Raw genomic sequence first — 25,503 nt, 5'->3', positions numbered from 1 at the left:
AAGAACTCAAGATGCCCCGTTCAATCTCCAGGCATGAAGGTGTAATGTCTGGAGGTGGGGGTGTAGAACCTGCCCCTCCATCTGAGAGAGGAGGTCTGCCCTGTGAGGGAGACGGAGCGGCGGGTGAGAGGAGAGGTGGAGTAGGTCCGAATACCACACCCTTCTTGGCCAATCCGGGGCGACCAATATGACTTGGGCCCGGTCTTGACGAATCTTCCTCAGAACCCGAGGAATCAAGGGTATGGGAGGAAACGCGTAAAGGAGTTGATTTCCCCAACTCAACTGAAACGCGTCCCCCAAAGCTCCTTGCAACGGATTCTGGAGACGCAGAATGACGGGCAGTGAGCATTCTCGCGAGTGGCAAATAGATCCACCCGAGGAGTCCCCCACATCTGAAAGATGTAGTGAACAACCTCCGGGTGAAGCCTCCACTCGTGATCGGCAGAGAGCTGTCGACTGAGACTGTCTGCCCGAACGTTCAGAGCCCCGGCCAGATGATTTGCCACCAGACAAATCTGATGGTCCTGAACCCAGGACCAGAGACGCAGAGCCTCTCTGCAGAGACACTGCGACCCTACTCCTCCCTGCTTGTTGATGTACCACATCGCGGTCGTGTTGTCCGTCAGGACTTGAACCGACCGACCGCGAAGGGAAGGGAGGAAGGCCTTGAGCGCCAAACGTATCGCCCGCAATTCCAGAAGGTTGATGTGAAAACCTTTCTTCTGGAGACCAAAAGCCCTTGACCTCCAGGTCTCCCAGATGAGCACCCCACCCGAGAGTGGATGCATCCGTTATCACTGGGGCCACTGATGGAGGCAGTTGAAAAGGCTTTCCTTGAGACAGATTGCCCTCCACGCCCCACCAAGACAGATCCGCTGCAGCTTCTCTGGAGATCCTCACTGACTCCCTGAGATCTCCGTTGTGCTGATACCACTGCCTGCGGAGGCACCACTGGAGTGCCCTCATGTGCCAGCGTGCATGACTGACCAACAGAATGCAAGAAGCCATCAGACCAAGCAGACGAAGGACCTTCAGGACTGGAACAACCGCTCCATTGAAGAATAAAGGAATCATCTCCTGTATGTCGTGAATCCTTTGAGGTGGAGGGAATGCACGACATACAGTAGTGTCCAGTACCGCACCTATGAACAGGTTGCGCTGGGAGGGCACCAGGTGAGACTTGGGTACATTTATTGAAAAACCCAACCTGTGCAACAACTGAGTTGTCTCTTGCAGATGATGGAGCACCTTCTCCGGCGATTCCGCTTTGATCAGCCAATCGTCCAGATAAGGGAACACAGGTATCCCCGATCTTCTGAGATGCGCAGCCACCACTGCCATCACCTTGGTGAAAACTCGAGGCGCAGTAGTAAGTCCAAACGGAAGGACCGCAAATTGGTAGTGCTGCGATCCCACCGTAAAACGGAGATACTTTCTGTGCGACTTCAGAATGGGGATGTGAAAATACACATCCTGCAAGTCGATCGACACCATCCAGTCTTCTTCCATCAGCGCCAGAAGAACCTGAGCAAGGGTGAGCATTTTGAACTTCTCCTGTTTGAGATAGAGGTTCAAAATCCTGAGATCCAGGATCGGCCGAAGCCTGCCATCCTTCTTGGGAATCAAGAAATACCGGGAGTAGCACCCTTGACCCCTCTCCTGCTCTGGAACCACCTCTATTGCACCCTTTCTGAACAGAGCCAGGACTTCTTCCTGCAGGAGAAGCAGGTGATCCTCTGAACAATAACCTTGGCAAGGAGGGTAATTGGGAGGGAACTCCTGAAAAGGAAGTGCATACCCATTCTCTACGAGATTGAGAAGAACTATTGTTACTTACCTGTAAACAGGTGGTTCTCCAGTATTGGTGTCTTTCATAGATTCACATGCTTGAATATTCCCCGTCGTCGAAGTGGGAGTCCCACGGTACATAAAAATAGCAATATTGCTAATATAACATAAATGATAATATCATAGAGTAATAAAAATAGAGATAATACACTGTAAAACCTCTAAATGGTAACTTCCATAGGAAGACATTACAAGAGAAAAAACTCATTTGTAACATATCAGTGTCATTATGTTGGTCCAAACTGCAGCCAATCAGGCTCAAGCACCCTCTAGAACCTTCTCCTCAGAAGCTCAAGCCCTCAGATTTTCGTAGCACTAGTAATAATAGCGTATGAGGAGAAGAGAGCCTCTGAGGGGAGGAAGGGTGGGTCGCATGTGAATCTATGAAAGACACCAATACTGGAGAACCACCTGTTTACAGGTAAGTAACAATAGTTCTTCTCCAGTATTAGGGGTGTCTTTCATAGATTCACATGCTTGAATAGAATAGATAGCAGTAACTCCTTAGCACTGGGATTGCAAGCATCTTCACAAGAAGTAAACACATAGCTTAAAAGCATATAGCAATCACAGAAGAAAAAGGAGGAGGGAACAGAGGCTCACCTTATTTAACCACTTGGCTGCTAAGGGGTGTGCGAGGGGTTCCATTGACTTTCCATTGAAATCAATGGAAAGTCCATGACGAGTTACCCTTGTCATTAGCGCTGAAGGGGTTAAAGAGATGGCGAAGCACTGCTTGCCCCACTGCGGTATCCGCCTCATTGATGGAATCCAAACAGTAATGTCTGGTAAAGGTGTGCCTATTCGACCACGTTGCCGCCCGGCAAATCTGGTGTAGAGGCACTCCGGCAAACAAGGCGGTGGAAGACGCCATCGCTCTCGTCGAATGTGCCTTCACAGGACACTGTAAAGGCTTGCCAGCTTGTTGGTGACAGTAGGATATGGCTGCTGAGAGCCATCTTGCAAGTGTTTGTTTTGTCACTGAATGTCCCCTTCGCATTCTTCCATATGCTACAAAAAGTTGATCTGATTTGCGGAAAGGGGCAGTTCTTGAAATGTAAAACTTTAGACAACGACTGATGTCTAAGGAATGAAGGCGTTGTTCTGCCGGTGACTGTGGATTCGGGAAGAAAGTCTTCAAGAAGACAGGTTCGTTCAGATGGAAATCTGTAGGCACTTTTGGCAAAAAAGAGGGATTGGTACGAAGAGATACTCCATCGGGTTTGAATTGCAAATAAGGAGGCTTGATTGTGAAAGCATGAAGATCGCTCACACGGCGAGAAGATGTTAAGGCCAAAAGCAAAACGACCTTCCAGGTAAGAAATTTGTTGTCTGCTCTGTGGATTGGCTCAAAAGGAGGCTTCATGAGCTGTGACAATACCACGTTGAGTTGCCATGCCGGAGGCGGGCGTCTGATAGGAGGAAACTTCCTGAAGAGACCTTTAAAGAATTGTCTGATAATTCTGGATGAGCAGAGAGAGGTTGAGCCATCATGCCTGAAACGTGAAATAGCTGCCAGAAAGACCCTCAAGGTGGCATGAGAGAGGCCAGACTGAGCAAGGCTTAGAAAGAAAGGCAACAGCTGTTCCGGGGCAGAAGTGAGTGGATGGACATTTGCTTTTGCGCACCAATGGCAAAACCGTTTCCACTTTAGTTTGTACGTTTGAACAGTTGAGGAAGCTCTAGCAGAAGCTAGAATCTCTCTGCATTCTTGGGGCATCTCTAAGTTCGCGAATTCGAGGTATTCAGGTTCCATGCCCATAACTGAAGAGTGGTCGGGTCTGGATGGCAGACTTGGCCCTCGTCCATGGACAGAAGGTCCGGACGTGGATGTAGACGAATGGGCGTGCATTGGGACAACAGAAGAAGTTCTGAGAACCAAGCCTGTCTGGGCCAACGAGGTGCGATCAGTATCAAGTGGCAGGGTTGCCTGCGCATCTTCCACAACGTCCTCGGCACCAATGGAATGGGAGGAAATGCATAGGCGAACAGGCCGCTCCAGTTCATGAGAAGGGCGTTGCCGCTGGACCCCGGATGAGGATGCCAGCTCGCAAAGGCGGGGCACTTCCGATTCAGTGGAGTGGCAAAAAGGTCCATCAGGGGACGACCCCATCGGCGGAACACCATGTCCAGAGTCTCTTGATGAAGCTCCCACTCGTGGGTCGATGATGTGGACCTGCTCAACGAATCCGCTAGTATGTTTGAAACCCCCGGCAGATGGACCGCCGTCAGGGAGATTCGATGGCGAAGAGCCCAGTTCCAGATCTTCTGAGCTAGCCGAGACAAGGGCTGAGATCTTGTGCCGCCCTGTTTGTTCATGTAGTGCATGCTGGTTGTGTTGTCCGTTTGAACCAGCACGGACTCTCCTTGCACTACTGGCAGAAAAGATCTGAGAGCAAGGAAGATCGCCAGCAGCTCCAATCTGTTGATATGCCATGTTCGTTGTGACGGAGTCCACTTTCCTTTGATTGAAAGGTCTAGGAGATGAGCTCCCCAACCCTCCATGGATGCATCTGTGGTCAGTGTTAGATCCGGAGGAAGGGCCAGAAAGGAAACTCCTTCGTTTAGGTTGGATGGTTCTCTCCACCAAAGGAGACTGTCTTTCATGCGAGACGAGACTCTCACTAGATCGTTGAAGGATCCTGACACTTGGCGCCATTGCAGGTCTAGTTCCTCCTGAATAGGGCGAGTGCGGAGCCTGCAATTCGGGAGTAGAGCGATGCAGGACGACGCCATCCCCAGAAAGGACTTCAACATGCGCACAGAAACTGACTGTTTTGAACGGATGAGGGTGACCAGACGTACTATTTTCACCTGTCGTTCTTGGGAAACGAAGGCTTTTGATAATTCCGTGTCGAGAATGGCACCCAGGAAGTTCCTCCTTTGTGATGGTGTTAAATGTGACTTGTCCACGTTGATGGTCAACCCCAGTGACTCGAAAGTCCGCAGGCAGAGACTTGTGTCGTGAGCCAGCTGAAGAGGAGACGAGATTTCAGGAGGCAATCGTCCAGATAAGGAAAAATCTGCACTCCTTGAAGACGTAGATAAGCCATGACTGGGGCCAGGACCTTCGTGAAAACACGAGGCGCTGAACGCAGGCCGAAAGGCAGCACCTTGAATTGGTAATGGACAGTGCCCACCTTGAACCTCAGGAATTGGCGATGTTGTTGCAGAATCGGCACATGAAAATAGGCGTCTTGCAGATCTATCGTGGACAGGAAATCTCCGCTGCAGAGAAGCCGCAAGACTTCTGACAATGTGAGCATGCGGAAAGACTGCTGTTTTAGAAAGAAATTGAGCGCCCTCAAATCCAGTATAGGCCGCCACTCTCCCGTCTTCTTGGCAATGAGGAAAAAACGTGAGTAGAAACCTGTCCCTTGTTGTGATATAGGAACCACTTTGACTGCACCTTTTAGTATGAGAAGACGAACTTGATGTTGCAATTCTAGCAAATGGGGAGGTGGCGGGCCTGATGGCGGAGAATGAGGAGGAATCTCTGTGAACTCCAAGGCATGACCCTTGCGAACAATGTCCAATACCCATTGGTCCGATGTTATCAGAGACCATTGGGAATAAAACTGCGAGATTCTCCCTCCAACTCCTTGTGTGACATGAGAGTCACTGGCGTTTGTTGTTGGCACCCCTATAAGTAGGTTTTCCTTTATAGGGTCTTGACTGATTTTGGCGAGTAGACTGCTGGGAGGAGTAACGTTGATTGCCTTGGTTGAATTGGCGGTACTGAGTGTGTCCTCCTCGAAAAGTTGTGGAAGACGAACCTCTTCCACGGGCGCCACGAAAGGGCTGCTTCTTAAATTGTAAAGAGACTAGCGATTTTGCTGTATCGGTGTCCTTTTTAATTGACTCAAGCGCCTCGTCAATGTGAGCGCCAAAAAGAGATTCACCGTCATAGGGCATGTCGAGTATCTTCGACTGGACTTCTTGTCGGAAAGAAGTGGATTTAAGCCAGCCCTGGCGGCGGAGAGCCGCAGCACTGGCGAGGATGCGAAATCCCGTACTCGCCACATCAATCGCACAGTCAATCATTTCCTCTGACATGCCATCCTGGAGAACTTGCTCTCCGCTCTGGACGCTTCTGGAATTAGTGAAACGAATGCGGAAATGTCAGACCACATTTGCCTGTCGAAACGACCTAGAATGGCCAATGCATTTCCAGCGCGTACAGACGTAGAGGACATGGTGGAAAATTTCTTCCCAATGGCGTCCAAACGTCGACCCTCTCTATCCGGTGGAGTAGTGAGAGGAGTCGCCGGATTGCGGGATCGTCGCTGTGCCGCCTGTGTGACAACCGAGTCTGGTTTGGGGTGCGACAGCAAACAAGCAGGAGAACCTGCAGGAGCCTTGTACTTCCTTTCCAGGCGAGGGACTTGTGCCGGCAAGGAGTTTGGAGAATTCATAATCCTCATCCCTTCTTTCCATACAAATTCTATGATTGGTATGGTGTGAATTTGTTTGTATGGTTTGTTTTTGAAATCGTAGAGAAAGCAATCTTCTTGCCGCTGTTCTCTTGGCAATTTAAAGCGGTCCGCCGCTTTATTCATCAGCACATGGAAGCTTGCTGTATCAATGGAAGGCGAATCACCTGCCTCTGGCTGTTGCGGAGAAGGTGTCTGTATCCGATAGTCGTCGTAATCCACCATATCTGGATCTTGCTCATCGTCAGTATCCTGGTGTAATTCTCCTTCTTCACTGTCCGACTCATCCACCCCGTGCGCACCAGGTTGCGGAATAAGAGGGGGGTGAGGGCGGGGAAGCTCTGGCAAAGCAGGCTGCTCCAAAGACTGCGGATGGGTGGCAGGGCCGGAGTCCTCCGCAGGAGCGTGGCTTGGAGTACCCTGAGGGGTAGGCGGAAACCTTCGGTTGTAGTCATCCAGCATATGCTGGAGGTTTGAAAACAAAGAAACTGGGAAAGATGCCATAGGAAACTGGACCAATTGGTCATCCGGTTGGACCACTTCCTCCACCTCCTCCTGGTCAGAACTGGAGTCTTGACATTTTATGATTAACTCCGATGGACTGTGAGCTTCATCGTCATCCTCTTCCCCCATAGATCCAGTCTCGTGATCAGTTGCCATCAAAGGTGAGGGTAATTGGAGATCAGGAGGTGGCAACTGCAGAGAAGAGTCCCTGCCAGAGGTCAAGGAAGGCAGTGGTACCAGAGGCATGGTGGCAAAAGAACCCAATCCTGACGAGGATCCTGAACATGCCGCCGAAGAAAACGCCATCGTCGACGAGGTAGGGCCCACTGAGGGATTCGTCGTCGACGGTATCGTCGTCGACGGAACGTGCGTCGACGGAGTCTTCTTTGCTGGGATCTGAGGAGACGGCAACCTCGTCGACGGTGTCTTCGTCGACGGTATCTTCGTCGACGATAATGTCGTCGACGGCATCGTCGTCGACGGTACCTTCGTCGACGGTACCTTCGTCGACGGAACCAGTGTCGCTTTCTTCGACGACGACGCCGTCGTCGTGGAGCTGGTCGACGGAGCACTCGACGTCGACGGGGCTCTCGTCGTCGAAACCATCGTTGCCTTCTTCGTCGACGATGTCGACGTCGACGAGGTGGTCGACGGAGAGGCTGACGTCGACGGGACCTTCGTCGACGATGAATCCTTCGACGTCGAAGAGGTTTTCTTCGTCGACGGCAACTTCGTCGCCGACGAGACAATAGGGATCGTCGACGGGATTGTAGTAGCTCTCGTCGACGCCGAGGACGTCGACATCACCGTCGTCGACGACGAGGAAGCAGACGTCGTCGTCACAGAGGTCGTCGACGAAGACATCAAAGCCAATCTTGTGGACGGAACGGTCGTCGACGAGCCCGTCGACGACCTGGGAGTCAAGACTGTCAGAATACTGATAGAGCCTGGACAAGACGCCTGAGAGCCAGGTCTCGTGGGCGTTGACACAGAAGGCATAGAACTTGAAGATTGTGCCACAGGCAAAGCCAGCTTTTTCTTTTTCTGAAGAAAAGGAGAAGGCAAGTCTTGAACACTCCCACGCTTGGAAGGGACAGTGGAACAGCCTGACTGAAGACTTACTGCGTCTGACAGAACATCTTCTTTATCTTGGAGGCGCTTCAACCATATAAGAAGACGACCTTCCCTGTCTCTGAGAGTCTTAGAAGGAAGAGCTCTACAGAATTTACATTCATCCACCTTGTGGTCAGGGTACAGGCAGTAAATACACTTTTGGTGGGGGTCCTTCTCAAACAACCGTAGTTTCCCACATGAAGAGCAAGCTCGAAACAAAGACTTCTTACTTGACATTCTGGAAAAAATAAGTTGAAGAGACAAACTCTGAAGGAAACTGAGCAGAGCTCAGGGAGACTCCCTTCACACGACGTGCGGTAGAAAATCTGAGGGCTTGAGCTTCTGAGGAGAAGGTTCTAGAGGGTGCTTGAGCCTGATTGGCTGCAGTTTGGACCAACATAATGACACTGATATGTTACAAATGAGTTTTTTCTCTTGTAATGTCTTCCTATGGAAGTTACCATTTAGAGGTTTTACAGTGTATTATCTCTATTTTTATTACTCTATGATATTATCATTTATGTTATATTAGCAATATTGCTATTTTTATGTACCGTGGGACTCCCACTTCGACGACGGGGAATATTCAAGCATGTGAATCTATGAAAGACACCCCTAATACTGGAGAACCCAAAGATCTGATGTAACCGATTCCCAATCTCGTAGAAAATGAGTAAGCCGACCCCCTACTGGCCCTACATGATCCAGAATGGTGAATCTAGGGCTGCTTTGCTGATGCGGGTGGGGGTTGGGCATTATTGGAGGAAGTGGAGGAAGAGAAGACTTGACGTCCACGACCCTTCTGTCTACCTCTATAGGACTTATATAGAGGGTTCTGCTGCTGCTGACCTTGTCTGAAGGGACGAAAAGAGGATCTACCAAAACCTCTGAACTTTCTAGCTGTCGACCCTCTCATCTGGAGACCCAAAGATCTTGCAGTGGCACGGCTATCTTTAAACCTTTCCAAGGCTACATCAGCCTTTTTGCCAAAAAGGCCAGACCCTTCAAAAGGTAAGTCAAGCAACGTAGACTGCACATTCGCAGAGAAATCAGAGGACTTTAATCACGCGGCCCTCCAGGTCGCAATATAAGAACCCATAATTCTGGCAACAGAATCAACTGTGTCCATGCCACTCTGAATGACCATGCGTGCAGCAGCTTGAGTGTCAGAAACCACCTTATTAAAGTTCTTCCTATCTTCCTCAGGAAGCTTAGGTGATAACTGCTTCACTGAATCCATCAATGCATGCACATACCTTCCTAAAAGGCAAGTAGCATTCGCTGATTTAAGAGCCATGCTCCCTGAAGAGAAAGTCTTCTTTGCAGATTGATCCAATTTTTTTGACTCTGTCAGCTGGCACTTGAGGGAAAGAGCCCGCAGCCCTGTTAGAGCAAGCCGCCTGCACCACAAGACTTTCTGGAGAGGGATGTGAAGAAAGGAACGCAGGGTCATCAGGAGCCACCCTATAGCGCCTTGCAATAGCTCTCGAAACAGCAGGAGCAGACAACGGTCTCTTCCAAATCTCCTTTATTGGCTCCGTTAAAGCATCAGTGAACGGCAGTGTAGGTTCAACAATGGAAGAGGAAGTGTAAAACCACAGTAAGGATGTTGGGCTTGTACTCAACTGTGGGCAGCTTCAAGTTGAGAAGATCAGCAGCCTTCCTAATAACAATGTGATAGGGCGCCACATCCCTAGAAGGAGCATCAGAAGCCGAAGGTAGACCCCACTCAGGAGAGAGCTCCAGACCACTAGCATCACGAAGGTCTTCAAAGTCATCATCATGATCAGGAAGTTCACCTTCTTCCACATCCGAATCTTCATCTTCCCTTTGTTCAAGAAGACGCTGAGCCCTTCGTCTCGACCACTCCAATCGAACTGAAGTCGACGGAGCCGGTTCCGACGTCGAGCGAGGAGCTGGGGCAGCAGGAAGACGAGACTCACGGATTGGTGTGGCACCTCGATCCAGACTACGAGGTCGATCCGGAGTCGGCGAAGCCGCATGCGGAGTCGAAGACCTTGGTGGAGCCGTACAGAGCCAAGGTGTAAGAGGCGCCGGCATAAAAGGCATAAATGGAGCTGGGGCGTACGACTGAAGAATGCCCAGATTGTACGATAATGGACCCATGGGACCAACAGGTGCTCCAGCGGGGTACATCGCCCTGGAATATACTCCAAACATCGCATTGAGAAAATGCGAGGGATCCTGACCAGGACCAGGAAAGGGAGGGTACGAACCTACCGGATGCTCCAACGGAGGTCGTTCCGATACATGTTCACTCTGACCTTCTGGGTCCACAGGAGTCTCCATCGGAGCCGGAGTCTGAGGAATCACCTCTTCTTCCTCTTAATGTTCCGAAGGATGTAAGGATACCGGATCCGGTTCCGGAGTCGGAGAACCTTCGATTGACAAAGCAGGAGAAGGAGAAACAAAGTCCTTATGGTGTTTGCGAGACTTTCTTTGAATCAGAAGATTCCTTCCCTGAATGATGTTTTGAACTGTGCTTCCTCCTCTTATGCTTTCTCCTCGAGGAGCTCGAAGCGTGACCCGAAGCCGACTTGGATCCAGACCTAGATCTCTCCCTGGACCTTGACTTCGCCCTGGATCTCGACTCCGCTCTGGATCTCGACTCCGCTCTGGATCTCGAACCAGCTCTGGATCTCGACGCCGATCTAGACTTCGATCGAGACCTTTGCTTCGACTTCGAGCGTCTCGACGTCGACCTCTAATATCTTCCAGTATCTTGTTTTACCTTCGCGAGAAGTAGTTTAGCTTCACGCTCATGAAGCGCCTTTGGGTTCATTTTAAAACAGGAACTGCAGTTCTTAACGTCGTGATCCGAACCAAGACACCACAAACAATCCTTATGTGGGTCAGTGATAGACATCATGCGGGCACAAGACCTACATTGCTTAAAACCTGTCTTCCTCGACGACATCTTCGATGAAGAATTAAGTCGCAAAAGAGAAACAGTGACAACTAAATAACAGCTAGATACTAAGTATCGCAGAAGATCCCGAAAACCGTTAGCGTCAAAGACGCGGAAAAAAGGGAACTGTCATCACGCCGGCGTGGGCCTGATAAGGGGTCGGTGACGTCAGACGGAGTCGCGCGCGATGCCGTGCTCCTGTGACGTCGTCCACGTCGGCGTGCTACGAAGAAAATTCCTGAACGTTGCTGGCGCAAGGGGGATATTCACAAGGTGAGGAATCCACACGGCAGATGTATCTATCAGAAATACAGGCTCCAAATGTCATTTCCAGAGTGAAACTGTCAGTGCGGAGTTCTGAACTTGCATTTCTTTCTAGTTTTTATTTCATAATCGAGGGTGCACTGAATTACTTTCATGATATGCAAATACCACAATGCAACAGGACAGACTATATCTCGTCAAACCAGAAAGCAAGGCTCTTTAACATGATTGCATAATAATCCCCAACTAATACGTTCCAAATGGGAGGCAAGCAGGCTCGCATGTCACTCTACAACACAAGCCGCAAACCAAGTTTTACAGTTAAGTAATGTTTTCAGTTTGCAGTACTTGCTGTAGCTCACATACTGCACATAAGAGTTAAAACCACTCCAATGTTTTGGTTGATTGAAAGCGAAGTATTAACAAGTTTAAGACTATCTGACCCAGATTACACAGGTATCAACAGTAAAGCTTAGCAAAGGTGTGCACGGAGGACTATATTCCAGCTCTGCAAGTGTTGGCCTTTTATGAGTTTGCTTACCACTCAATGTGAACTTCGCACAGCATAACATATTTCCAAGTCCCTTATAACTAGGGCACGGTTTTATTTATTTTTTATTATTTCCATCTGTATTTATCCATATTTATTTTTGGGCCACCTGATTGGTATTTATCGATATTTCTTGTGCTTTGAGAATAAATAGAGTCGTAAAATGTTAGATTTCCACATTTATACAACTGATAAACATGCACGCATAGTTTGCAATCTGATGCATTTAAGCAAATTAATCAGCCAAATATAGCAAAACATTACATCCACGGGTAAATCTGCATTATAATACACATACATGTTAACATATGCATTTATCTAGGGATATCGGAACCAGTTTAACGTCCCAAGCTGCCTATGTTCTCAGCTGTTGTCCTGGAAAACATGAAAGACCGCAAGGAGAGTCACCTTCAAGAGGCTTACATTTCTGTATTTTTCCGCTTTTAAAAATAAAGACAGAATACACATTGTTTGCCTGTATTTATCTGTAAAAACTGAAAACTGGGAGCCTCCAGCCTACAATTCCAGACTTCTATTTCCTAAACATGCTGGCAAATAGGCAACAAATACTTCTGAACGATTTGGGTAGAACAATGTAACTTACTACAGTCCTATTTACAGCTAATGTTTTTATAGGTATTTACAAGTTACATATTGTAAAAGGCATCCGGATAACACATAGCTGGTTTCACCGTTTATAGTGTAGGGCAGCAGTGGTTCATTTATCAATCTTTTCTTGTCCGTCCCACGTAAACTAGCCCACTTACAACATAAAACACATAGTTTGTTGCGATTGGGCACGTGTGTAGTAGGTACATAAAAGTTAGTGGTGGTCATTTTGGTGACAGATCGCTGGATCCTTGAGGTTGCGTTGAGATGGTGTGGCTTATTTAGACATGAAATCGTTGTCTATGGGGGTTTGTAGGTGTTTAGGAATTTGTCTAGCTTTGACCACATTCCTCTGTTGGGGTACCTCCAAGGTGTGTGTGTGTGTGTGTGTGTGTGTGTGTCTGAGTACAGTGTTATCGGCTCCTCTGAGGAAGGTCATCCAGTTAAGGCACCCCATGAACGTGGCTTTGGATGTGTCCTTCCATTTGGTTAGTACTGCTCTGACTGCTGACTTAAGCAGACCCCCCAGGATATAGCGGCATTGATTAGCAAATTTAGCGGCACAAATATGGACATTTAGCGGCACAAATATGGAAATTTAGCAGCAATTTAGCGGCATTTTATTTAGCGGTTTTTCCTACAACACAGATATCTTCGTTTTTTTAGTTTAACAACATGAAACCACGTATATTTGGTTTATTTACAATGTAGACACTTTGGCTTCAAGGCTGCATATAGGACACAAAAATGTTAATGAATAATAATGCACACGATTTCAGTTTTTTGTCTTCACTTGTGCCATCGTGGAGGCGCCTTCATGATTGGTTCACATACTAGCAGGCCCTGACCTCGTCACCACTTCATTCCCCCCCCCCCCCCCCCAAAAATTTAAAATGGTTTAATGTAGCATCATACTCATCTGTCTCCTTATCTCCATTATCATCATCCTCGTGAATGGATGGAAGTTATTTCAGTGGAATTAACTGTCTAAACCCAAGCCACGGGAAAGCCGCTCTCCTCTAACATTAGTAACCAAGAGGCCATTGTTTAGCCCTCCTGACAGGTTCCACACCCACCTGCGTTTTACAGCATATTTCAAACAAGCATTACAAAACAGCTGAGCAAAACATCCTCACATGCACGCAATAAAAACAGGCTGAAAAAAGTCTAATAGCGTTTGGGAAATATGTGTCAAAAAAATATGAACAACGTTTCCCATATTGCGAAACAAAAAATCCGACAATTGCTCTTTAACTCGTCACATTCTTAGTTTTCTCTTGATTTACACTTTAAATTTCATGAACATATTTCATACTTGACACTGTATGCTTTCTTCACATTCCTTTTAGATGAAATCATAAGAGTACTGGAGAGAGGTGGGCGAGGGAGAGATGGACTGCTGTTAGACGAGGGTAGAGAAGTTTCTGAGAAATGAAAAGGGACGAGGTGGAGGGTGAGGTTTGGAGGGGTAGGTGGGCGAGGGTGGGGAGACGGTGTCTGGTGAAAATAGAGGATGCTGCCAAAGCACGGGGAGGCCTCGGCTGGCGCCGGTCTCCTCTGGGGCACACGCGTTGCTAGGTGCGCGGGTTTGTCTCCTGCCTCAGTCCTGAGCCCTGAAGTTGGTCCCTGGTGGGGAGGGGGTTCAGTTCCCGTTAGCGCTATTTTCTCTCAGCGCGCTGCACCAGATTGAAAGCGCACCAGCCAATCGCGATTCCCGGCTGCCTCCGAGCAGGGAAGCTCCAGCAGCGGGCTCGGTCCTCAGCAGCACCGCGGCCGAGAAGACAGGGCAGAAAAAGGGACGAGCAGAGCCCCTCCCCCGCCGCCCAGCAGAGGCGGCGATACTCCGCCCCGAGAGCCCACGAGAGAGAGAAAGAGGGGTGAATAACAAAGCCTCATTAACAGGTGAATGGGTCTTTCAAAGACCTGTGAAGAGCTCCGTGTGGCTGTGTGTGTGCTCGGAAGCTGCTTCGGGCCCCGGCTGACACACACGAAGGGAGGGGGCGCACAGCCAATTAAAGGGCATTGTTTGTTATGCTGTCTCCCAGTAGAGAAACATTATTGTAAATATCGCGGCCTATATAGTTATTATCGCGGCCATCGCGGTAGTCTGCCGATTTCGCGATTTTTTCATGAATCGCGAAATGCTGGAGGGTCTGCTTAAGGAGGAAGTCCAGGATGTATCTGTCCTCTTGAGTGGCGATGTTATGTGTGCTGTGATTGTTGTGGCAAATGCTTTTTTTTAAGCTGCAGCCTAAAGTTTGTTTGTGAAGTCGAGCACCTTCTTCCAGTAGTTTTTGACCTTAGTGCAGCGAAAGATGAGGTGCTCTAGGTCTCCCCTTTCTGTGCCGCAGTTCCAGCAGGTATCGCTATCTTTTAGGCCTATCGAAGCAAGGCGGGCTGGCGTCCAGTATGCCTAGTGGAGTAGCTAGAATTTGGTTTGTGCCAGCACTGGGAATATCATATTTTTTGATGGGGACGCCCAGAGGTTTTGTAGTTCCTGCTCCGTGAGTTTGGAGCCTATTTGGGTTTTCCAGTAGCCAGTGTTTTTAGCGTTGAGTTTGGTGGAGGCAGGTCTGAGGAGTTTGTAGGGAAGTGAGATTTGGTGCCCTGTCTTGTTTATGGTTTCCATAAACTGAAAGATTGATGGTTTAGGTTTGTCTAATTTTGACTTGGTTAAGGCTGTTTTGATTGCGAAGAAATTGTTCAGTTCTAGGTCAGGGAGGTCATGTCCTGTTAAAAGAGTAGGGTTCTCCTTCCGCTTCCAGTGGAGCTGGGTACAAGATTCCTAGCTTCCTCCATGACTATGTCGAGTGGTTTCCCCCTGTATTTAATCTTGGGGTTTGCCCAGAGTGTTTCCCATTGCGAGTTCTTGATGCTGACTTCGAGTTTCTGATCTACTTTGAGCAGCGCATACCTTGTGACCCCCACTGGATTAATGCAGAATAAAGCGCAGGAAGTAGAAAACCTTTAATATTTAGGAGCATAGCAAGCCCTTTAAAATATTCATGCATTCTTCAAGTAACTCAAGTGCCCAACCTCTTAGAATGAAGGCGCCAAATTGCCACAGATTGAGAGTCCAAGGTCTGGGGTGACATTTAATCTTTGGATTAAGTCAGCAAGTCTTCACTACTCCTGGAGAGTCTTCTGCATCACAATTGAAGAATCAAAGTTATTCTTTTTGGGCATAGAATTTGAGGAAATAGCCAATATATAATTGACAGTATTCAACAAAGATACTGCACAGGAAGCTTTCAGTCCCAGAACCAGGAGAAAAATGCTATATTGTGTGTGGCAAATATTGTTTCTTTATGCAGGATACACCTGAATGTTTTGGCTGGCTACCACCCAAAATGGCAGTGAACGAAATAAGAAACTGACTTAATTCCCTAAAGAGATGCTGAAGCAAGTTTTGTGCACACCATAAGAATTTGTACTACCTCAAAAAAAGCAATATATACAAATAAAAAAACTGCAGTGGATGCAGCAAAAACCCCTTAAATACGCAGGGTTGAAAAAAGCACAGAAAGTCAAACATTTCTAACTTAGTAGAATAAAATTTAACTAGAGTCAACATTTTCAAATCTCCTGAAGTGGCACAATTCAGAGTGCATCAAAAAGAAGTGAATGTAATAGAAGCCTGGACTGATGTAGAACAGGCCAAGTATGGCAGTGTGGTGAATAGGAGGCACTATCAGATACCAAGAGGAATTTCAATTTAGTATTTAGTAACATGAAAGACAGGTGAGACTGCAAGGACAACACCTTGATAACCTTGAAGTTAAAAGCAAGGCAAGTATAAGTCCAATGACCGGTTTTAAATAACTGTCAACATGCAAGAATGTGAAGATTACACTGTAGGCTACACTTACAAGCATATGGCATGACCAAACTGACATATCTGCAGAAACCCATTGATTATTAGTAGTGGTAATTAGGGTCAGATTGGCATATAGAGCAATCATGCAGTGCCTGAAGGGCTGGTCTGGCAGGTCAATGCAGGGGCCCGTTGTATTGTCTGCTGGGCCGGTTTGTATTGTCAAGTACCTGGATATTAACAAACATTGCATTTAGCAAGCTTTAATCCATGCAGTCAATACCTTGCAAATCACTTATACAGCCAGTCTGTAAAAGATTTAAAAACTGCCTCTACTTGGGAAACACGTGCCATTTTCTTAGGTATCAGATTGCATATGGAGCCACTTATTTTGGTGTCCCGGCCCATTTTCTCGCTTCTGTCTGATTGACAGAAATATTGGATAAGACTTTACGAATTGAAAGAAACATGAAAAGGTATAGGAGATTAACTTGTGGAAGAAAACTGCAAAGACCAAAAGTAAATGGAATATAGAAAATTAATGTCAAAGAGGATTATAGTGCACCATCAAAAAAGACTTTCTAGCCACGTATTTGAGGCTACCATCATGCCCTTACCTTGACTGGTCCCGAATGTTTGAAAAACTCTGCCATTTCCTCTACAGTCACAGGGTCAGGCAAACCCTGCACATAGATGGTAATGTTCTGCGATTCATCATCAGCCTCTGCAGGGGGTCCTAAGGTAAAATGATAATATAATGAAAAAGAATCCTTTAACAAAGACAGTAAAGAATATTTGATTTTTTTTTTTAGGTCAAGACTTGTTTAGCACCTGCGATGCTTGCTGTATTCATATCTATGGGCATTCAACACACCAGCACTTTTAGTTGGCCTGCCTTTCAAAATGGTCAATAGTATCCATCTGCCCCAGCCTTTGGGTGCTTGGTTCCCTCCCACTGGACATCACGGATTGATTATTTTAGTTGTGCATCTCTAGCAATACCTCCTGTCATTCTGCTGCTAGAGTTTTATGGAGAGGCAGTTAAAAGTACAAGAAAATGTCATATTTAAATGGCTGTATACGATAAGTAATATTGCCTGTTTTCTAGGTTCGGACCCGCGCAGTTTGTCATTTAACACCAGGCAGTTTATTGTTGAGAAACAAATAAATCCACCAGCACCTTCACAATAAAGTAATTAATCATTTCTAAATGTAAATGGAGCTGGCATGGCCTGGGTTTGCGAACATTTGTAAAGTTTAAAACACAGCTAGACATGCTCTGTCTTTCTTCCGCTTCTGTAAGTGCTAAATGCCGCTGGTTGAAAAAGGCAATGACTAGAAAGCGAACTACTGATCACGAAGCCAGCTGTCAAAGGCTGGGCCTGGCATCCACACCCCCAGACTGAGGATGTACTTAAAAGGAAATTATGTTTACAATTTACAACAGTGATTACTTGTTTGGGTGCAGTAATTAGGAGAGAGAGGCCGGTACATTAAAGTACCTTATTAACATCACAATACAGCCTATCAGCTTGTATTCCACATAAATGCAGGATATAGTGCTTTAGTAACCAAAGAAACAGAAGCAAGGTTCATGAAGGGAATAAGAGGCACAGCTCAAGCGGTGAATGCCAAACAGACTACTGAACATTAAACACAAAACAAATAGGAGTAAAAGAAAAATACGACAAATTAAAATAAACGCTTACCTAGATCAAGGTCTGGGCCTTCATCCATTAATCCTGTCAGCCGGGAAAATTAGAAAACCAAAGTGAATAAATGCCACAAATTCCCAATCCAAACACAAACTTTTCATGAGTAACAGCCAGTAGCTGGTGTTGGTTGGGCTACATACAGAGTTGAGCTGTGAAAACAGCAGTAGTGGGGGATGGGATTTACCTTTAAGTTAATTCTATTGACTCTGGGTGAGGGATTACAAATTTGGCAACCAATACCAACATTTCTTCAGAAATATTTCAGAAAGAACATCTACTGTTGCCCATCTTAAAACTCTTCAAGAAGTTACACTGGGGATTCAATATGTACAGATTCCCATATTTATACTCTTTGGATGTTACGCAGGGGGTTGCACATATACAGTTGGCCATCTTTAAACTCATTCCAGGAAGTTACACTGGGTTGTTTAAGCTGTAACCAAATTCATAGACTGTCCCCACAAATTACAGTAGTAATCCATCGTCTCCCTTTCTTATCTGTGTAAACCAGAGGTTAAACCTCATACCCTTATGTAATGCCGGCATGGCCCACTACAATGTGTACTCGTGTACCTGGCATTCAAAACAATTGAGAATAAAAAAAAGTTGTTTTCAGTGACTTTAAACTAACCATGGTAATACTCAAAAACTTACCACCAGGCTTATTGAAGCCAACTCGCTCTCCAGCGCTGCTGGGGGGATAAACGTGAAGAAATGAAGGCCTTTCCCTTTACAGAGCCAGGGGCCGCTCTGAGCCTTTGGGGGGCTCATGGGACACGGCAGTGGCTTTATACATCTCCAAACATTGCATCTCTTTCAGCTCGTCATTATGAGTCTTCTGGGACGGCGGCTTGCCAATAGTTCTTCTTTACACACATGTACACACAACTTTCTGATATGGTCATTTAAGACATTCTAGATTTACCCATACAGTGGCATTAAAAGTGCAATACTCGCGGGCCCTGCAGTCTATATATAACCATACTGAGATTCCTGTAACAAAGTCTTTCAAAGAAAACCCCATCCCTCCCACATAGAATTTGAAATCTTGAGCCCACTCGCTGCATTACAGGGATTTAAAAAGGTGGCAAAACCATTAACTGAGCCAACTTTTCTGCACCCCCAAGGGACTAATGGCTTCATAGGCCACGAAGAACAGATAAGACTGATTTAGAAGCACCACTCTGCTTTCTCTATAAGAAGCAGCTAAAGAGCATATGTTGGTGGCACGTAGTTGAAAGGAGATTAAAAAGTTAGGAAAACCACATTTACATACTTGCAAGCAGTTGGGCATGCAACTAACCAAACATTTACTAGATATGAAGGATGACAGTTTTAAGCAGAGAAGGTAGCAAAAGCCAAGTCAGTAAATATATCAATAAAGGGAAAAAAACAGGGGCAGTGGGGACAGGAAAAAGCAAAAGCATCCCCTTCTCCCGAAGTATTGCACCATTAACACCTAGAGGATTGAGACATGGGGAGGCTACAGTTACCAAGCTGTGATATGCAGCTTTCCCACCCACCAATGATTTTGACATTTACCATATGCAGTCAATTACAAAATATTTACATCTTTAATAGTACACATTCTCAAATACACCTTCTGTATACTTAAGTCACCAAAACAAGTTCATCAATGTTACAGAATGATTTACATGAAGGAACACCATTTTGTTCTTTTCTTTAGTTTTAGTAAGTGACACTATGTATATTTTCCTCTCCATATGGACACCGTGTCTACTCCCACTTTTCATTATGCTGCCGGCTGAGTACTGAGTATGACCACTTTTTATGTACTGAGGTGTATACAACGCTCTCACTTTGTAACCTGTAGCATATAAATGCGACAAAGCATGTTAAAAAGGATTGCCACATTGAAGAAAACCAATAAAAATAGCAGTAACCATTAATGAACAATGGGCACATTTTTTCATGAACTGTGCTACTTACCACCTGCAGATGCTGATAGCCATCACCACAGTAAATTAAGGAGCTTGGTTCTTTTAGCTCATAATTCGGCCAACTGACTAGAAGGAGGTTATGACTCAATATATTTGGGACATGGGATTAAAAAAGAAGTGCAAAAGCACACAACACTTAGGGCTGTGGTGATGGCTTCAGAGTCTCAAACTTCAATGTCAGGTCCAAGTAATCAGAGGTGTGACCCTGCATATTGCAAGACTATTGAAGCAGGGTTTACTGGCTTGTTTGAAAAAGGATGCAGCTTGACAACTGCATGTTTCAATGCAAGATTCTGTGGACAGATGCTAGGCAGAGTACTCGCACTGCAGCTTTAATTTCGCCAGATTAATCCATCACTCGAACACCCACCCAGTAGACAAGTACAGCAGGACCATAATTTAGAGCCAAACTAAGAGGCATTACTCTGCATAGCATAACGTAACATAGGATGGAACATGCACCCCACACAATAAAAAAACTTTTAAATGTCTACAATGAATAGAGCTGAAAGTGAGAGGCGCGGTCGAGGGTCAGCTCTTTAAAAAGTGATTCCTAAACTAACAGGCCATATGCGTAGATGGCAAAACAAAATATTAGAAATACATCGGAATACAGAGCAGTACCTGAAAAAAATGTTAGACAGGAGTCCATTTTAGCAAGCTGTGGTCTATTCTGCACGCACCATCTACAGTCATTACTGGGGCTACAGCAACAGCCTATACACAAACATGTTAATTGCAGGGGTGGGTTTTTGGAACTCTGCGCCACCAAAGGAACCTTATTTTTAATCATAGGAGTCAAGAAATCCATTTCTCAATGGGGAAAGTTATGTACATATGAATCTAGACATGAATAACGTGTGTAATAAACCTGGGGGGGGCCTACACGGGGTGCAGCTTTAGCTTAAAGTGTGCATGCTCCATCCAGCACCATAACAAACCCAAGGCACTTGCCCGATATCGGAAGCGACCTGCAAAACTGATTTAAATAAATACTCCATAGGATGCTAAGCCCATCTTTTCCCAATTAGAGGCCAATGTGAAATGTCAAAAATATTATGAACGTATGCAATTGTGCAGATCGCTTCCTCCCATTTTAGAAATCTTACTAGTTAATTACGAATCAGGTATTGGAAAAAAAGGATGCTTACCGCATGCCGCCCCTGCTACCACTTTCTCTGCCTCCATCACGACCGCCTCTACCACCATCTCTGCCACCACCACCATCCCTGCCTTCATCTCTTCTTCCTTCATCTCTCCTTCCTTCATCTCTCCTTCCTCCATCTCTGCCACCAAAGTCTCTACCATCTCTGTCTCTGCCGCCATCTCTGCCTCCATCTCTACCATCTCGGCCGCCATCACGTCCACCACGGCCTCTGCCACCTCTGCCCATGCCTCCACGATCAAATAGGCTGCGACCACGGCTTCGATTCTCAGACATTCCCATTCCTCTGTTCTCGGACATCCCCATACCCCTGCTGTCTCCGTGTCCAGAATAGCGATCATGGTCCTGCCCATAAGAACTCATGTTGCTGGAATGGTCTTGTCGATACCCACCTAAAGTAAAATATTCAGACAGTTAGGATATAACATGTATAAAAGTTAATTCAAGGGATATCAAACATACTTTGTAGCAAGAACAGAAGAAATGTCACTTAATCCTAGTGCCGCATCGCAGAAACCTTCAATGAACTAAAACACTTTCATGATGTGTAGGAAGCCGGCGCTCTATATAGTGTACCAAAATGAAGTAAACTGTGCAAAATCTGCAGGCATTCATTACTAGTGTACATGAACTTGCTTTAACATTCCCATGGTGCTCCATTTGTGGTAGTGTGTTTGAGCAGTCTTAGGCTTAGAGGCGAATGTTAGGCATTTGTTACACACAGTCAATAAATGAGGCACACAATAAGGAAATCAAACCAATTTGTAAAAAGAAAATGTTACTTACCTGTTAAACATCTGTTCTTGGCATGTAGAGCTGTAGATTCACATGCTTTGCATACTCCTGCCATCTAGTGTTGGGTCAGGATGTTTGCACTTTGTGTTTCTTCGAAGAAGTCTTTCCAGTCACAAGGTAGGTTGTGACTCCTTTCTTTGAGTGCGTGCATGGGCATCCACTCCATTGCTAGATTGTTTTCCCGCAGAGGGTGAGAATGGAGTTAGTAAGAGTAGAATAGAGATGTCCATGCATATGTACATAAAGTACGAGAGAACTGCAACAGGTATAGGTGTACGGGGAGGCGGGTCGGCACATGTAAATCTACAGCTCTACATGCCAAGAACAGATGTCGAATGGGTAAGTAACATTTTCTGTTTGAGGCATGTGAGCTGTAGATCACATGCTTTGCATAGACTATACCGCAGTATTCTCCCAAAGCAGTGGCTAACCTGTAGCTGCTGCAGTGGTCTGAAAGAGTGTTCCAAGTACTGCTTGGCCTACATTAGCTTGTTGTCTAACATCTACACAATAGTGCTTGGGGAACGTGTGCTGTGTAGACCATGTTGCAGCTTTACAGATGCCAGCTATGGGGATGTTTAAGAAAGCCATAGTAGCCCCTAGTTTGCGGGTGGAATGTGCTCTAGGGGAAATTGGTAACGTCCTCTTTGCTTTTGCATAACATGTTTGAATACATTTAACTATCCACCGAGCAATACCTGATTTAGAGATGGGATTGACTGTGTGGTGGAGCAAAAGCCACAAAGTGGTTAAGTTTTTCGAAAAGGTTTTGTTATTTCTATGTAATACAATAATGCTTGTTTAACATCGGATGTGTGTAGAGCGGATTCTGCCACTGAATCTGGTTGAGGAAAGAACACAGGCAACTCAAAAGATCGATTGATTTGAAAAGCAGATATCATTTAGGGCAGGAATTTGGGATTAGTGTGAAGGACCACTGTTTTGGTGGGTTTGGCAAAATGGTTCCTCTATGGTTAGTGTCTGAACTTCACCCACTCTCCTCAGTGATGTAACCACAATGAGGAAAGCAACTTTCCAAGTGAGAAATTGCATTTGTGCAATAGCTCAAAGGGTGGCCCCATTGATGTGGTAAGGACAATGTTAAGATTTCACACTGGAGCAGGAAAGTAAGTAAATAGCTTATAAAGCGCATGAATGCCGAGGCATCCTGGCGGGGGAGGAAGCAAGGTGGTGATTTGTCGCTATCGGGATAGGAAAAGTCAGGTTTTAACTTGGCTCTAAACTGGGTCCTGGATGGTGAAAGCCTAACATTGAGTAAAAAAAAAAAAAAAAAAGTCATCTGCCTCCCCCATCTGGCCTTCTCAAATCTAGGGACGTGGACCAGAGCTTAATTGGCATGCTTCCTGCGGAAGCTCCCACCTTTGGGCGCCATCTTCGGATTCTTTTTTTTCTTGTTTTTGGGTTATGTCCGTTAATCCTTTTTGCAATGTTTTCAAGTTCTTCCTTAAGTAAAGGATTTTCCGCTTCATCTCTTAAAATGTCTATTTGTATATTGTCCTTGTATGTCCTCCTCCCTCATTTTTCTGGTGGAGGTGGGTGGGTTCGCTAGTGAATCCAGAAAGATCTTCAAGCTGCAAAACTACACCGACAGGTAAGAAACTATTAGTTTTGCAGCGTGAATCTTTCAGGATTCACTATGCTGTGCATAGACTTTGTAGCGGTTTGTTACGTTTGTGGCGGCTGGGTGGAAGATGAGCGTTGGTTGTTGAATATATGTAGAACAACTTTCTGTCCTACGTGTGCTTCCTTGTTCATTTGTGTATCCACGTAGTAGTTCTTCGTGAACGTGTGCACTGAAGCCCATGTCGCCGCCAGGCATATGTCATGAATGGGTGTGTTACCCAGGAAGGCTATTGTTGCTCCCTTTTTCCTGGCTGAGTGGGCTCCTGCCCCCTCTGTTGGTTCTTGACCTGCCTGTTTTGTGGCAGAAATGTATCGTTTGTGCGATCCATTGTGCGATGGTGCCCTTTGTTACTGGTCTACCCAGGAAACAGCTTGTGAAGGACACAAAGAATTGCTTTGTTTTCCTGTGCTCTTTAGTTATTTCCATGTAATGCATTACTGCCCTTCTAGTGTCCAGTGTGCAGTGCACTCTCTGCGCTTGTGGATGGTTTCTGAAAGAAGCTTGGTATCTGTATTGTTTGCTTCATTTGAAACCTTGACACCACCTTTAGCATAAAGTGTGGGTCCGTTCTCATTACCACCCTGTCATTGTGTATTTGAATGTAGGGTTCCGGTAGCGTCAGTGCTTGTAGCTTGCTTACCCTGCGTAGCGAGGTGATTGCCACTAGAAAGGCTGTCTTTATCGTGAGCATTTGTAGGGAGGCCTTATGAATAGGTTCAAAAGGTGCTTTCATTAGCTCCGTTAGGACTAAATTAAGGTTCCATGTCGGTGGCGGCATCCTTTTGGGTGGTGCGATCCTTTTAGCCCCTTCCAGGAATCTTTTTACTACTTTTGATGTAAAGATGCTCTTTCCTGTCTCTCCTCTTATATAGGCTACTATCGCTGCTAGGTGTACTCTCAGCGAGGTTGAACTTAGGTTCTCTTTTAGCAGGTGTTAAATATTTTAGCACCATTGATTCCCTTGTCATCTTCTTGTGTAGCTTCTTGAGGCACCATTGTGGGAATCTTCTCCATTTTGCCACATAGCACCTCCGCGTGGTAGGTCTCCTTAACTCCCGTAGCACCCACAGAGTGCTCTTGGGCAGTCTCGGGTGTGCAAACTATGTCTTCAGGAGCCAAGCAGGTAGGCAGAGGCTCTCTGGCTCGAGTTCTTCTCAGTTTTACATGGAGAGCAAGTATTTTCTTTTCCTGAACTTGTGAAGTGGTCCCTGCGCCATCTCCACTATTTGTGAGATCCAGGCCCACTGTGGTGCCACCAGAATAAGTGTCATGTTGCTGGCTCTGCACTTGCTGAGATCCCGGTATATCAGTGGTATCAGGGGAGGGGGAGGGGTGGGGGGGGGGGTAAGCATAGGCAAATGTTTTCAACCAGCTTATACATAGGGCATTTTCCTGGGATTGTTCCCCTGGTTGCCTGGATGTGAAGTACCGGCATTTGCATTCTGGTGTGTTGCAAATAGGTCTATTGTTGGTGTCCCCCACTTCTTGAATAGCCTTTGCGTTTCTTGTGCATGGAGCTCCCACTCGTGGGATGCGGAGGTCTGTCTGCTGAACCTGTCTGCCTCCACGTTGTCCTTTCCTGGTAGATGCATAGCAAGGAGGTCTATTTTGAGTGGGATGGCCCATCTCCATATCTCCTGCGCTAGGTTGGACAGTGCGACTGATTGTGTTCCTCCCTGTTTGTTGATGTAGAACATGGTTGTGGTGTGGTCTGTCTGCATCAACACTCTTTGCCTGTACAGTTGTTTTGGGAAGGCTTTTAGGGCGAGGAACACAGGCTTTAGTTCCAGGTAGCTGATGTGCTTGACCGCATCTGTTGGAGTCCACAGGCCCCGCACCTTGAGCTGGTTCATGTGTGCTCCCCATCCCTTCAGGGATGGGTCTGTGGTGATGGTCACGGTTGGGTTTCGTGGTGTTAAAGGCTTCCCCTTTGTTATGTTCTCCTTGTTACACCACGGTATCTCCTTTTGCACTGCGTGTGTTACAACCACTAGATCTTCCCAACTCCCTGTAGCTTGTGACTATTGATGTTGCAGCCATTCCTGGAATGGTCTCATGTGGAGCCGTATATTGGGGACAAGGTGTATGCAGGACGCCATCATCCCCATAATCTTGCTCGCTGTCCTCACTGTCAGAGCTCGCCCCTTCTGGTACTGAC

The 25,503-nt window shown here is 46.4% G+C and overlaps 1 protein-coding gene across 3 annotated transcripts in view; it reads right to left on the bottom strand.

Moving 5' to 3' along the window:
• The window catches only part of EWSR1 (EWS RNA binding protein 1), a 403,636-nt gene that overhangs the window by 209,093 nt on the left and 169,040 nt on the right, over positions 1–25,503 (bottom strand). The window contains exons 8-11 of one of the 3 annotated variants that reach the window (XM_078667174.1): positions 20,892–21,297; positions 18,434–18,471; positions 17,774–17,806; positions 16,682–16,800 (exon numbers count right to left, since the gene is read on the bottom strand). In XM_078667174.1, coding sequence (XP_078523300.1) covers positions 16,682–16,800; positions 17,774–17,806; positions 18,434–18,471; positions 20,892–21,297 — 596 coding nt within the window. The remainder of the gene's footprint in view (positions 1–16,681; positions 16,801–17,773; positions 17,807–18,433; positions 18,472–20,891; positions 21,298–25,503) is intronic. The other 2 variants (XM_078667175.1, XR_013602525.1) reach the window with 2 other exon arrangements.

This window comes from Lissotriton helveticus, chromosome 11, assembly GCF_964261635.1.
Source record: "Lissotriton helveticus chromosome 11, aLisHel1.1, whole genome shotgun sequence".
NCBI classification, from domain to species: Eukaryota; Metazoa; Chordata; class Amphibia; order Caudata; family Salamandridae; genus Lissotriton; species Lissotriton helveticus.
Note: the sequence above shows the minus strand (reverse complement) of the source record. Positions and strands in the feature narration are given on the sequence as shown.